Here is a 14,595-nt window from a genome sequence, read left to right as displayed (position 1 = left end):
TTCAATTCAGTTCAGTTCAGTCGCTCAGTTGTGTCCAACTCTTTGCGACCCTATGAATCGCAGCACGCCAGGCCTCCCTGTCCATCACCAACTCCCGGAGTTCACTCAGACTCACGTCCGAGTCAGTGATGCCATCCAGCCATCTCATCCTCTGTCCTCCCCTTCTCCTCCTGCCCCCAATCCCTCCCAGCATCAGGGTGTTTTCCAATGAGTCAACTCTTCCCATGAGGTGGCCAAAGTACTGGAGTTTCAGCTTCAGCATCACTCCCTCCAAAGAAATCCCAGGGCTGATCTCCTTCAGAATGGACTGGTTGGATCTCCTTGCAGTCCAAGAGACTCTCAAGAGTCTTCTCCAACACCACAGTTCAAAAGCATCAATTCTTCGGTGCTCAGCCTTCTTCACAGTCCAACTCTCACATCCATACATGACCACAGGATAAACCATAGCCTTGACTAGACGGACCTTTGTTGGCAAAGTAATGTCTCTGCTTTTGAATATGCTATCTAGTTTGGTCATAACTTTCCTTCCAAGGAGTAAGCGTCTTTTAATTTCATGGCTGCAGTCACCATCTGCAGTGATTTTGGAGCCCCCCAAAATAAAGTCTGACCCTGTTTCCACTGTTTCCCCATCTATTTGCCATGAAGTGATGGGACCAGATGCCATGATCTTTGTTTTCTGAATGTTGATCTTTAAGCCAACTTTTTCACTCTCCACTCTCACTTTCATCAAGAGGCTTTTTAGTTCCTCTTCACTTTCTACCATAAGGGTGGTGTCATCTGCATATCTCAGGTTACTGATATTTCTCCCAGCAATCTTGATTCCAGCTTGTGGTTCTTCCAGTCCAGCATTTCTCATGATGTACTCTGCATATAAGTTAAATAAGCAGGGTGATAATATACAGCCTTGACGTACTCCTTTTCCTATTTGGAACCAGTCTGTTGTTCCATGTCCAGTTCTAACTGTTGCTTCCTGACCTGCATATAGGTTTCTCAAGAGGCAGGTCAGGTGGTCTGGTATTCCCATCTCTTTCAGAATTGTCCACACTTTATTGTGAGCCACACAGTCAAAGGCTTTGGCATAGTCAATAAAGCAGAAACAGATGTTTTTCTGGAACTCTCTTGCTTTTTCCATGATCCAGTGGGTGTTGGCAATCTGATCTCTGGTTCCTCTGCCTTTTCTAAAACCAGCTTGAACATCAGGAAGTTCACGGTTCACCTATTGCTGAAGCCTGGCTTGGAGAATTTTGAGCATTACTTTACTAGCGTGTGAGATGAGTGCAATTGTGCGGTAGTTTGAGCATTCTTTGGCATTGCCTTTCTTTGGGATTGGAATGAAAACTGACCTTTTCCAGTCCTGTGGCCACTGCTGAGTTTTCCAAATGTGCTGGCACATTGAGTGCAGCACTTTCACAGCATCATCTTTCAGGATTTGAAATAGCTCAACTGGAATTCCATCACCTCCACTAGCCTTGTTCTAGTGATGCTCTCTAAGGCCCACTTGACTTCACATTCCAGGATGTCTGGCTCTAGATCAGTGATCACACCATCATGATTATCTTGGTCATGAAGATCTTTTCTGTACAGTTCTTCTGTGTATTCTTGCCACCTCTTCTTAATATCTTCTGCTTCTGTTAGGTCCATACCATTTCTGTCCTTTATCGAGCTCATCTTTGCATGAAATGTCCCCTTGGTATCTCTAATTTTCTTGAAGAGATCTCTAGTCTTTCTCATTCTGTTGTTTTCCTCTATTTCTTTGCACTGATCGCTGAGGAAGGCTTTCTTATCTCTTCTTGCTATTCTTTGGAACTCTGCATTCAGATGTTTATATCTTCCCTTTTCTCCTTTGGTTTTTGCTTCTCTTCTTTTCACAGCTGTTTGTAAGGCGTCCCCAGACAGCCATTTTGCTTTTTTGCATTTCTTTTCCATGGGGATGGTCTTGATCCCTATCTCCTGTACAATGTCACGAACCTCATTCCATAGTTCATCAGGCACTCTATCTGTCAGATCTAGTCCCTTGAATCTATTTCTCACTTCCACTGTATAATCATAAGGGATTTGATTAAGGTCATACCTGAATGGTCTAGTGATGTGGGATTATTCCTTCTAATTCTCCCTTTTCCCTTAAGCCTTAAATTTGCCTTACCCTCAATTTTCATACACACAAAATGACATATTTTCCACTGTGTCAGAGGAACCTTGCTAATAGGCTCCAAATCAAGCAGTGCGGATCTTTGTTTGGTGGAATCGGGCTTCAGACACAGCTACTGAGCAAGGGACACAATTACCGCACGTTGTGGGAAGCGGACACTGTAGCAGAAGCTCAGAAATGGACATAAAGTCATACTTCGTTTCACAAGGTGAGAATAAGAATGTTATGGCCGTACTTCACAACTCACTGCAGAGGTTTTCACCCCAAACCGCCTGAGCTGCTCTTCTCAGTCCTTCCTCTCCTCATGAGGTCATTTGGGGGAAGGGAGTTTACAATACTTCATGACAATCACACCATCTTGTCAGACACGTGCTCATTTTCAGATCCGCTCAGGAGTCATGAGTCTTTCTGTCATTTTCATTTGGTATTTTGGAGAATCTTAATTTCATAGTTGTATTAATGGCTACCCACTCCAGTATTCTTGCCTGGTGAATCCCATGGACAGAGGAACCTTGCGGGCTACAGTCCATGGGGTCGCAAGAGTCAGACACGACTGAATGACTTTCACTATTGTTAACCTAAGTTGTAAGTAAATTGAGTCCACCCCCGTGTATTAATGGCTTCTCTCACCACAGAACAGCTGATCCCCTGGTGCTGCTGTGGGTGTCAGCATTGGATCAGCAGCCCTGAACCCTGGACTCTTGTGACTGGCAATCAGGGCCTGTGTGTGGGGAGACTCCTGTCCCTTCACAGACCACAGCTGACTCTGTGGCTCCCTGCACCCTGAGCAGTGACATCAGTGTCGGCTGCTCTGCTGTTACTGGAACAAGCAGCAGCCAGGGAGCCCTCTTCGGTCCTCTGGTCCTACCACTCAGACTCCAGTAAGAACCAGGCTCTGGGGTCCCCGTGGGTTTTCTGGATCCAAAGATGCCTTGGCCAACGTGGGGCTCCTGCTCGTCTCTGGGCTGCAGCCTGAGGATGAGGCTGACTCTCACCATGCAGGCTGGTGCAACAGGGCTTCTCACAGGGACACAGGTAGCCGGGAAACTGGGACGAGAGGCTCAGCCTGTCAGGGGCTTGTTCTTAGAGAACCATCAAATGTTAAATAATCCCCCAGAATCCATTAATTCCTGAGGTATGTTCTGGTTCATAGTATATCTACTCCCAGTTGTACAGTCAGTTTTGCTGAAGTCTCAGGAAATGTAAACAATTTCTGATACCACTGAAGTGCACCCTGATCATCCGTGTGATCAACACAGCCTTGGAGCTGAGCTCCCTCACTTGAGATCAGGAGCAGGAGGCTTTCCCAGATGTGCCTTCAGCAGAGGCCGTGGACCATCCTGGAAGGCAGATCGTCCTCCAGGGTGTGAACCCTGCTCCTGAAGGGGCAGAGCAGAGAGCGTGAGGAGTGAGGGGCGCCGGTGATACATCGAAGGAGGCAGGGAACCCCGGGAGAGGTTCTCCTGACCCACAGGTGCTGGCTCTGTCCTGCCCTCTGCTTCTCTCCTCCCACCCCATTGGAGCATTTCCTACTTCAGGGCTGGGTGGTCTGTGGACTGTCTGGAGCAGGGGCTCCCCAAGATGTGCCCATGTCCCTCTGCTTGTGACGCCCCCGATGAGTCCAGATACAAGGGACCTACGGCCTGTAGAAGGGTCAGCAGGGAAGCCGGGATCACCATAGCAGTGATGACAAGGGATTCCAGACAAAGTCCCTGCCTTTGTGACTGATGATAGAGGTGAGGGACACTCAGGGTTTCAGCCCTGTTCTCTGCCCCCTGGTTGGTCCACACACCCTCCTTGATCACTCTGGACCCAGCCTGATGAGGAGGCGGGTCATGAGTGTCACACAGCTCATCACTAACCACAGCCACAGGGAATCCCCGTGTGATGGGGATGTCTGATGAAAGCTTGCCCTCTACTCCCTTGTGGACCCATCACTGCCCTGACCCTGCCTGTGACCTCACCAGTGCTGGTTCAGGTCTCTGCTGTCACTTGTGCTATTAAATCCGGGCCGTCTCACCTCTCATCCAGGTCCATCATTATGGGGTCCATGAAGATTGCCAGGAGAAATATCAATAACCTCAGATATGCAGATGACACCACCCTTATGACAGAAAGTGAAGAGGAACTAAAAAGCCTCTTGATGAAAGTGAAAGTGGAGAGTGAAACAGTTGGCTTAAAGCTCAACATTCAGAAAACTAAGATCATGGCTTCTGGTCCCATCACTTCACGGGAAATAGATGGGGAAACAGTGGAAATAGTGGCAGACTTAATTTTGGGGGGCTCCAAAATCACTGCAGATGGTGACTGCAGCCATGATAAAAGATGCTTGCTCCTTGGAAGGAAAATTATGACCAACCTAGATAGCATATTGAAAAGCAGAGACATTACTTTGCCAACAAAGGTCCTTCTAGGCAAGGCTGTGGTTTTTCCAGTGGTCATGTACGGATGTGAGAGTTGGACTGTGAAGAAAGCTGAGCACTGAAGAATTGATGCTTTTGAGCTGCAGTGTTGGAGAAGACTCTTGAGAGTCCCTTGGACTGCAAGGAGATCCAACCAGTGCATTCTGAAGGAGATCAGTCCTGGGTGTTCTTTGGAGGGAATGATGCTGAAGCTGAAACTCCAGTATTTTGGCCACCTCATGCGAAGCATTGACTCATTGGAAAAGACTCTGATGCTGGGAGGGATTGGGGACTGGAGGAGAAGGGGACGACAGAGAATGAGATGGCTGGATGGTATCACTGACTCGATGGACGTGAGTGAGTGAACTCCGGGTGTTGGTAATGGACAGGGAGGCCTGGCGTGCTGTGATTCACGGGGTCGCAAAGAGTCAGACACGACTGAGCGACTGAACTGAACAGAACTGAAGCCTTCTCTTTCCCTCTGGTCTCCAAATAGAAGCAGAATGCCCATGTGCCCAGACACAAGGATGTCAAGGAAGCAGAAGTCCAGCATCTGTGCCCTGGAGCCCCAGGGGGCCTCTCCCACCCCCCACAAGACCCTCTCCTGCTCCAGGCTTTGTGCTCTGCCCTGAACCCTGACCCTTAGGGAAGCTGGGTGCCTCCCTTTCGCCGGGGATTGCTGTCTGAAGAGCCCTCCTCTCCAGGTACTGGGAGAGCCTCCCCATTAGGATGAGGCTTTCAGACTCCTCACTTGCTCATTTCCTTCTCTTTTGCCTCATATTCTCTCCCACTTTTCCCACCATGCTTCCTAGTTTGAGATGTTATTGGATAAATGTCGCTATTTTGGACACAGACCTTATAAACCCACCTCCATTACATCTATGGATTCTAACAATCGAAAGTTAGAACACTAGACTTCACCATGTCCAATGAAGATCAGGTAACGGTCATAAGGGTTTCTCAACCAGAGATGAAACAGGAGCCCAGACAAGGATGAGATTCCCATTTATAGGCATAATTTTTTATATCAAACATTTAATATTGAAAGATTATAAAATTAGACTAAAACCACTTTTAAATATCTGAGTCAAAAAGATGTACTGTGAGCACAATGCTGCTGCTGCTGCTGCTGATAAATCGCTTCAGTCGAGTCCAATTTTGTACGACCCCATAGATGGCAGCCTACTGGGCTCCGCCTTCCCTGGGATTCTCCAGGCAAGAACACTGGAGTGGGTTGCAATTTCCTTCTCCAATGCATCAAAGTGAAAAGTGAAAGTAAAGTCACTCAGTCATGTTCCACTCTTTTTGACCCCGTGGACTGCAATCCATCAGGCTCCTCTGTCCATGGGATTTTCCAGGCAAGAGTACTGGAGTGGGGTGCCATTGCCTTCTCCAACTGTGAGAACCATGATCAAGGGTAAATGAGAACCCCTGGAAGTGACCAAGAAGAGATTTGTTGTACCCGAGAGCCTCCTATCTCTTTGTAAGAGAGAAATAAGCACAGAGCCATGCAGTCTGGGCTGGGAAGGTCCCTGGAGGCCCTGCAAATTCAACCTTGACTACCTATCAAGCTGGGAAGGAAGCTCAGATAGAATCCTGACCAGGCACCACCCACGGCATGCTGGGAGTTTGAACCCTGGAAGCTCAGGTTCGGGTGCTTGTGTTCTGGAAGGGAACCCATGAGCTAGACGGAGCAAAATCAGACATCAGGGAACCCTGAAATTCATTAGTGTATCAACATACCATTCAGGGGTCTGAGGTCATTAGGCACCTGGAAAAGTCAATGACCAGGTCCAAACTAGACGAAGGGGACTCATTGTACTGCCCTGGGCGGTGACATCAGGAAGACCCAGCTGCAAGTGTGAGAAAGCCCTTCCAGGAGGCTGTGGTGTGAAGTGGGGGAGGAGGAGGTCTGAGTCCAGCAGGGGGCGCTGTGGGTCTGTCCAGAGAGCCCAGGGTCCTGGCCAGGCCGGCTGGCACCTCCTCTGTTGGCTCTTGCCCACGTAGGCAGCAGGGTCCTCAGTGGAGGGTGACGTCCTGCACCTGGGCCCCCAGGGGACACGGCAGCTCTCAGCTCAGAGCCACAGGCTTGCCTCTCAGTTCCTGCTGCTCTGTCGTGGGGTCAGTGCCCAGACCCGACATCCAACCAAGGACAGAGGGACGGTCATGCAACAAAAATGAACTTCCTTCAGGAACCTCGACCTCCAGGGGTACCTGGACAGGGGATGAGAGACCCCTGCAGAGGCTGCCCCATTGCCCACCGAACGCCCGGGTGTTCCCAGTGGAAGAGGGATGCAGGCAAGGACCCTCTGTCACCATCTGTGTCATTTAAAAACATTCCCTGTTGTGTTATTTGGCAATTTCAACATTTTGAATTGAACTATCGAAACTGATACCATGTTTGTTTTTGTGGCTCCCTTACTGGTTCCTTCCCGTTTTATTAATACTGTATGTTAACACTTGTAACATGAAATATATGAAATCAAAAGTTCAGCCAAACTGTCATCAATATGTTCCTATAATAAGAAAAGAATTCAGTAGGCATGTATATTTTCACCTCTATGAGCTGAGGTTCTCCAACACCTCTGACAAAAATCATGTGAATTTTATTAAAAAGCTACTTTAGCAGCAAATCTAACATGAATACAAATAAGAATAGTATTTACATTTTTATGTCAAAGAAACAAGAATGAACAAGACTTTCCCGTCTCTTCACACACGTTAACTTGAGGTGTCTGAGCTCCTTCTCCTCCTCGTTGCCTCCACACCCCTCCTCCATCCCGGGTCCATCGGCTCCACCCAGAACCACAGGGAAGGGAGTTTTACAAGGTCCACGGTGGTCACCACACCTACCTCTTCACACACCATGTTTTTCTATTTCTGATGATTGGACATGCGTCCCAACTTTGTTGTAACTGAACTTGCCAGCTATCACCATTGCATGATGAGATGGTGACCTTTCCCCGTGAAATCCGCAGTTCTATTGAAGGTACTCCACATTGTCATGGCTGTTTACAGCACAGGACGCTGTTACCCTAAGCCTGCCCATGTGGCTCTGCATGCCACTGCCCACCTCCCATCCTGGTCTTCCCACCGCTGGGACTAGAGACAGTTTAAAAGTGTGCTTCAAGGGCCACCCCTTACCCTTCACAGCAGACGCAGGCTCCGGGATTTCCTGCTCGGCTCAGGGCTGGAGGACGGATAGCACCTCACAGACGGACACAGAGTTCCCTGAGAAGACAGAGAGTATTCTAAAGACAGGCTCAGGTGTGGGAAAGGCTGGATTATTGGTGCAAGAGAGGAAGACTTAGGAGAAGGAAATGGCAACCCACCCCAGTATTCTTGCCTAGAGAATCCCATGGGCAGAGGAGCCTGCCCACGGGGTCACACAGAATCCGGCACGACTGAAGTGACTTAGCATGCATGTGTGCATGCACCGGAGAAGGAAATGGCAATCCACTCCAGCGTTCTTGCCTGGAGAGTCCCAGGGATGGAGGAGCCTTGTGGGCTGCCATCTGTGGGGTCACACAGAGTCTGACATGACTGAAGCAACTTAGCAGCAGCAGCAATAGCAACAGACCGACCTGGTCCCCTGAGCTGGCCCTGCTCCGGGGCTCAGCAGCCTGACTTGGACGTGACAGCAGGTGCTTCCTCTCAGGGGACAGACTCAGCGCCGTGGCCTCCATGCCTCCTCCTGGGAGTGAAGCTGCACACGGGGGCCGAGCACCCAGAATTGCAGGGTGAAGGGGTCAGGTCGTCATCAGTCCCCACCCTCTTCCCAGAAACAGAGGACTGGGGGAGCCCCCAGAGCCCACTCCATGCATCCCTCCCGCTCCCCTCATTCATGACTTTCCTCCCAATCCTGGGCCTCTGTCTTTCTACAGACCTACACTGTTGATCTCCATGGTCATGACCAAGTTCACTCTGTCGGAAGATCATGGACATGTTTCCAAGTCTTTCTGAAATTTACACTAACTTCCTCGGCCCTTCCTTGAACCTCTCTAACCCTTCCTTTCCAAGAAGTCTCGGGTCTCTGGCTCTCAGGTGTGACCCCTACTCGTCCCTTCCCTGTTCCTCCCCAGGTTCCCCTTGTTTCCCAGGGGATCCAAGAACCCCTCTAGTAGCTGATTTATTCCCTGAAACCTCACACTCTGTCCTGTGCACCCCTCGAGTGAGGAATCAGGAGGGGAGAGAGCCCTGGTCCTGAGACCTGGAGATGATTCCTGGCTGCGGAGTGTCTGTGCTCAGCTGCTGTGGGACTGACTTTATGCACAGTGAGCCCGGGAGAAGCTGCTGGGGCCCTGGGCTGGGAAAGCAGACCCTGTGGGCTCTGCCCCCGGGGCCGTGACTGCTGCTCTGTCTGACCATGTCTATGGTCCCGTCTGAGGTTCCTGAGAAGAGCTGATCTGCCTTGTCATGTCCTTTGTCGCATCTCAGATCTGAGACTGACCCATGGCTCTGATAACTCAGGCTGCCCTGTTTCACTGAGAGAACGTCCTGCTACGACATAAAATCCCCCAGTGGAGATGCCACACGTGTCAGAAAGTCTTTAAGATTATCTTATTTAAAGAACAGAGGCTACAAGGAAAATTATGTTTTAGAAATACTGCCATGGGAATGCAGAATTAAAACTGAGCCAGAGTTGGACACAGCTTAGTGAATTAACAACATTTTCTTCAGTGAAATTTTGGCATCTATTTTAAGTGAGGACCTTAGATTTTTACTACTCCATGATCACATTTTGGTTCATTGAAAATCTCAGAATCACACATCCACTGTGTAACACTCACATGCACTACAGGGTAAGCTACAGTTGGCTGCTGTTTTCCAACCAAACACATCCTGAAGGTATAACTTCAAGACCAGTTTTGGGGAAGTTGACTCTAAGACCTCTGATCACCAGGTCAGGATGTGTGTTTGGCCAGGACACCAGGGGGCGTTCCAAGGCCTTTCCTGAGTGTTGGGGTTGGGGGCGGGGGGCGCGGGTGGCGGTGAGAGCTCAGCCAGCCCCCTGGAACTTCCTGATGCTTTCTGCTCAGGGTTCCCCGCGGTGACATCCCACCCCCAAGCCCCATGCATCCCTGACCCAGATCACACACTGGTCTCCCTCAGGCACAGGAAGCTGACCCAGGTCCCAGAGGTGATCAGAGCATTCTGGGGGTTGGAGGGGAGCACGGTCATTTGCATGAAAGGCCCCTCCCCTTCTCAGGGAATGAAGAGGGGTAGGAGACCTGTGGGGACGCTCTGCTAAGCTGTGGGGCCACAGAAGGCAGGACGCCCTGACATGTCCACCATGGCCTGGTCCCCTCTGCTCCTCAGCCTGGTCGCTCTCTGCACAGGTGACTGGATGGGGGGACAGGGGAAGGGCCCTGGGAAGACTCACAGGCCCTGCTCCCTGCTCTCCTGTCTGGACCCCCGAGTCACCATGTCTGTCTCTCCCCCTTCCAGGATCCTGGGCCCAGGCTGTGCTGACTCAGCAGCCCTCCGTTTCCGGGTCCCTGGGCCAGAGGGTCTCCATCTCCTGCTCTGGAAGCAGCAGCAACATTGGGCATGGTTATGGTACCTGGTACCAACAGATCCCAGGATCGGCCCCCAGAATGCTCATCTATGGTGCGACCAGTCGAGCCTCCGGTCCCCGACCGATTCTCCGGCTCCAGGTCTGGCAACACAGCGACTCTGACCATCAGCTCGCTCCAGGCTGAGGATGAGGCGGATTATTTCTGTGCAGCTTATGACAGTAGCAGTGGTCCCACAGGGCTTCAGGCCAGGGGGGAAGTGAGACAAAAACCTGTTGCCTCTCAGAGTTGGGGCTCTGGGGGCAGAAACATCCTGTGCAAAGGCAGCCGCTTCATTTTTTGTTTGGCCTAAGACTGTGCTCAGTCATACCACGGAACTTGGTCCAGAAAAATCTGTTCACATCTTTGTTAATTCACCCCTTCTCCAGCTTTCCTTTGCAGCAAAACATTGTCTGATTTTCTCAACTTGAGCAGAAGTCCCCAGTGCCAGGGCCAGGTGCCCTGGGGTCAGAGTCCATGATGGGTCAGGTCAGAACCAGAGGAACGCAGTACAGTTCTGTCTGACTCTGGGTGCATCAGTGCATAAAGTATGTGTCCTGGTCCCAGCAGCTCTCCTTCTCTCTGAGGCTAGTAGTGGACGCAGGGGGGTCCCTGCTTGGTTCCCTGGCCTCAAGTCTGGTGTTCAGGCTCCTTGGCCATCACTGGGCTGAGCTGAGGCCCAGGATGCTGCTCCTGCCTTTCCTGTGACAGCCTCTCAGGCTCACCCAGGGCTCCAGGGTCCTGGCCAGGCAGCCTGGGAACCTCCTCCACTGGCCTTTGCCCACATGGGAAGCAGGGTGCTCCCTGGAGAGTGACTTTCCTGCACCTGGGCCCCAGGGGACATGAGCAGTCTCAGCTGTGAGCAACAGTCTTGCCTCTTACTTCCGCTCCTCTATCCGGGGGGGCAGTGCCTAGACCTGAGGTCCAGGCTAGGATGGATGGGAAGTTGCACAACAAAAATGTCAGTAAACTTGACCTGCAGTGATACCTGGACAGAGGATAAGAGACCCAAGGGAGGGACTTTCTCCATGTCAACAACTTCGCCTCAAGAGCAGGGTCCTGGGGGCCCTCCTCCACCACCTGGACCCCTCCCTGCCAGGGTCCAGCCCGGGTGGATCCAGGGAATTCGAAGCGGGGACGGCATCGGCGAGGATCAGGAAACAATTGCTTAATTAAATGTTAATTAAGAATATAAAGAGTAATAGAATAAGGATAGCTCAGCAGGAAAATTCAGTGGAGAAAAGAGGCTGAATGATTCAGCCAGAAGGTGAGAGAAAGAACGACACGGGGAGACCAAGTTTCGGTGAACAAGGCTCGCACTTTATTTTCCAAAGTAGATTTATACCTTAAGTTATGCATAGAGGATAATGGGGGAAGGGGTAGAGTCATGCAGTAAGCCAGACTTTCTTCCTGCAAACTTATCATATGCAAAAGCTTAGGCGATTTGCATCATCTTCTGGCCAAGAGGCCTGTTAACATTGTAAGAAACGTATTTTTCTCTAAAAGTGATTATTCTAAAGTCAGGCACCACCCTCCAAAAGCATTAGATAAAGTTGCATTCCTATAGGGCAAAGGTGTAGTGGGCTATAACAAGAAAAGAATTAACTCAAGGGTCCAAGGTTACAAACATTAAAGCTACTACTTACACCAATTATATTAATCAATACACTGCCAGGGACACAGCAGGTAAGGGATATGGAAACTTAGCAGCAAACATTGGCCCAACAAGTGAAAAACCCTTCACCAATACAATTTCTAATCAATCTTTTAACTGCTCAAAGGAATCTGTATTTAGACAGTTTAGAACATCTCATGCCTCTCACAGCTGGGAGGCTCTGAACAATCACATGTGGCCGGAAAAACCTATTCAGGCAGGCTAGAGGATTTCCAAAGGAGTTTGTAGGTTGAAACACTATCACACCCAGGAACTTTATTAACTGGAGCTATAAGTTAACTCTTTTTCCAGAGAGAGGTAGTGGGGGACAGCCCCCTGTAAAGTCAGAGGTGTAGGTGAGAGCACAAAGCGGAAAGTAGGCAGACTCTGGTTTTGGGGGTAGATGCTAGAGAATTTCCAGGGGGACTCCTGAGGCCCGATCCCGCCTTTGTGTATGTCGAGCCTCCTTCCTCATGACCTTTGCCATGGGCGGAGCTTCTCACGCAGGCTCCCGGCACCTCCCTTGGTGTCCTCACTCCTGAACCAAGACTGTCCTTTAGGGAAAGTGACGGGATGTGGGTTTGGAGGCCTTTGCCCTGCCTTTTGCTCCTGGCATCTGGGCACAAGGCATGGGGCATCCGTGCTTCCTGTCACCTTCTCACCCTCCTTCAAGGGTGGTGCTGATGGTTCTGTCCTTTACCAGTTCCTCTCGTCACCTATTTTCCTGTTTCCCTACACAATCATCCATGCATTGGAATAACAGGAAAAGGATTTAGTATGAACATTTTGTTTGATATGAGATGAATCTCATAAACACATCTTGAGAAAAGAAAATAACCGTATGAATTTTATTAAACAGCTAATGTACCAGAACATCTAATCTGAATACAATACCATAATTTTACTTTACATTGATTAGCATTATTTTTGTCCCTTAATTTTCCCAATTAATGGAGACATTAAGTCCTCCTGCACGAAATTACATGTATGTAAATGAGTATGGACTAGAAATACTACAATTGTGTCTAGGTGTTTCTATTTTTACATTCATTTTATTATTAATTCTAAATTTATTTTTTAATACATCGTAATATAAAATGTAGATGGAAAAAAATAACATTTGGTATCAGTTTCAACTTTTTAAATTTGGTATTGGAATTTTTTGCTAACTTTCTGATTACAAGATTTTGATCAATATTTAATGTTAGTGGTTTGTAATTTTTCCTCTTATATATTTTATCAGGTATCTGTACAAGTTTTAACTAATTCTTAAAGAACTAGGAAATATATATCTTTTGTAATGTTTTTAAAAAGACATTCATACAGTGCAAATCAATTAGAACAATGTAGTGGCTCAAGTTTGTTACATATTTCATGTGAGTAAATACATATTATGTCTTTTTGTGGATTAATTCCATAGTAAAATTTCCATCTTTTTCTAAGGAAATTAATCTTCCTACTTGTTTTCTCTACTAGACCCACCATCATCGTAGAAAAGTGTGCATTTTACCTCAATTCTAGAGGTTATTTTTGTTTGCTAAGTGCTTCAGTCGTGTCCGACTCTGTGCAACCCATACGGCAGCCCACCAGGCTCCCCCGTCCCTGGGATTCTCCAGGCAAGAACACTGGAGTGGGTTGCCATTTCCTTCTCCAACGCAGGAAAGTGAAAAGTGAAAGTGAAGTCGATAAGTCGTGCCTGACTTTTAGTGACCCCATGGACTGCAGCCTACCAGGTTCCTCCATCCATGGGATTTTCCAGGCAAGAGTACTGGAGTGGGGTGCCATTGCCTTCTCCATATTTTTGTTGTTGTTGTTTAGTTTTGCCTTTTATTTCCCACATATTACCAGCAGGTGGCTATGTAGGACTGCCCTGGAGTCCAGGCACAGCTGCTCAGGGAGCACTCTCAGTTCAGGAGCTGGGCTGGGGGCGGGGCTGAGCTCCTGGGGGTACTCAGCAGTGTGTCCACTCTGGCTGAAGAGTCCCCTGAGCAGGGATGTGTGTGGTCTCAGCAGGGGCTTCCTCCAGGGCCTCCCAAGAGGGAACTCCCCTCCACCCCGTGAGTCTGGGCTGTGAGCTGAGCTCCAGCAGCAGGACTCAGGGAGGGGCTGGGTGGGCCCTGGGTGGACCCCTATTTGCATGGCAACCCTCCTCTGGCAGAGGCTGGGGGAGAACAGGAGGCCTGGGGCAGCCCAGCCCCACTGTGGGGACCAGGGTCCTGTGAGCACCGTGGCCTGGACTCCTCTCCTCTCCTGTTCCTCTCTCACTGCTCAGGTAGGGCGGGCCCGGGCACCAGGGCTCAGTCCCAGCCTCATCAGCCCCTGGGGCACAGACTCTGGGAACTTTCCTGCAGCTCCTGACCCATCTCCCCTGTGTCTGTGTCTGCAGGTTCCCTCTCCCAGCGTGTGCTGACTCAGCCGGCCTCCCCCTCTGCGTCTCCGGGAGCATCAGCCAGACTCCCAGACTGCACCCTGAACAGTGGGTCTATCTTGGTGGCTAGCAAATGTCCTGTTTCCAGCAGAAGCCAGGGAGCCCTCCCCAGGACCTCCTGATGTTCAAGTCAGACTCCGATAAGCCCCAGGGCTCCGGGGTCCCCAGTCACTTCTCTGGATCCAAGGCTGCCTCAGCCAATGCAGGGCCCCCGTTCATCTCTGGGCTGCAGCCTGAGGCTGAGGCTGATTATAACTGCTACTGTCCCCAAAACACTGCATTCACCCTGTGCTGCAGGCCCACGGCGGCCCTGTGCCCTCCCTCACGCAGCCGCCACTGCTGCTCTGCCTGGACCGTGTCTAATGCCGGTTAACCTCCTGTGGTCACTGCTGAGCTTCCAGAGAACA

At 49.9% G+C, this 14,595-nt stretch overlaps 1 protein-coding gene and 1 gene segment (V, D, J or C); both read left to right on the top strand.

Moving 5' to 3' along the window:
- LOC113907274 (immunoglobulin lambda-1 light chain-like) overlaps window positions 1-14,595 on the top strand; it is a 320,444-nt gene that overhangs the window by 116,112 nt on the left and 189,737 nt on the right. The window lies entirely within an intron of this gene.
- Window positions 9,808-10,283, top strand: LOC113907285. The segment is given in 2 exon segments: window positions 9,808-9,890; window positions 10,000-10,283. Coding segments are annotated over 2 exon segments (309 nt in total).

Source organism: Bos indicus x Bos taurus, chromosome 17 (genome assembly GCF_003369695.1).
Source record: "Bos indicus x Bos taurus breed Angus x Brahman F1 hybrid chromosome 17, Bos_hybrid_MaternalHap_v2.0, whole genome shotgun sequence".
NCBI lineage: Eukaryota > Metazoa > Chordata > Mammalia > Artiodactyla > Bovidae > Bos > Bos indicus x Bos taurus.
Note: the sequence above shows the minus strand (reverse complement) of the source record. Positions and strands in the feature narration are given on the sequence as shown.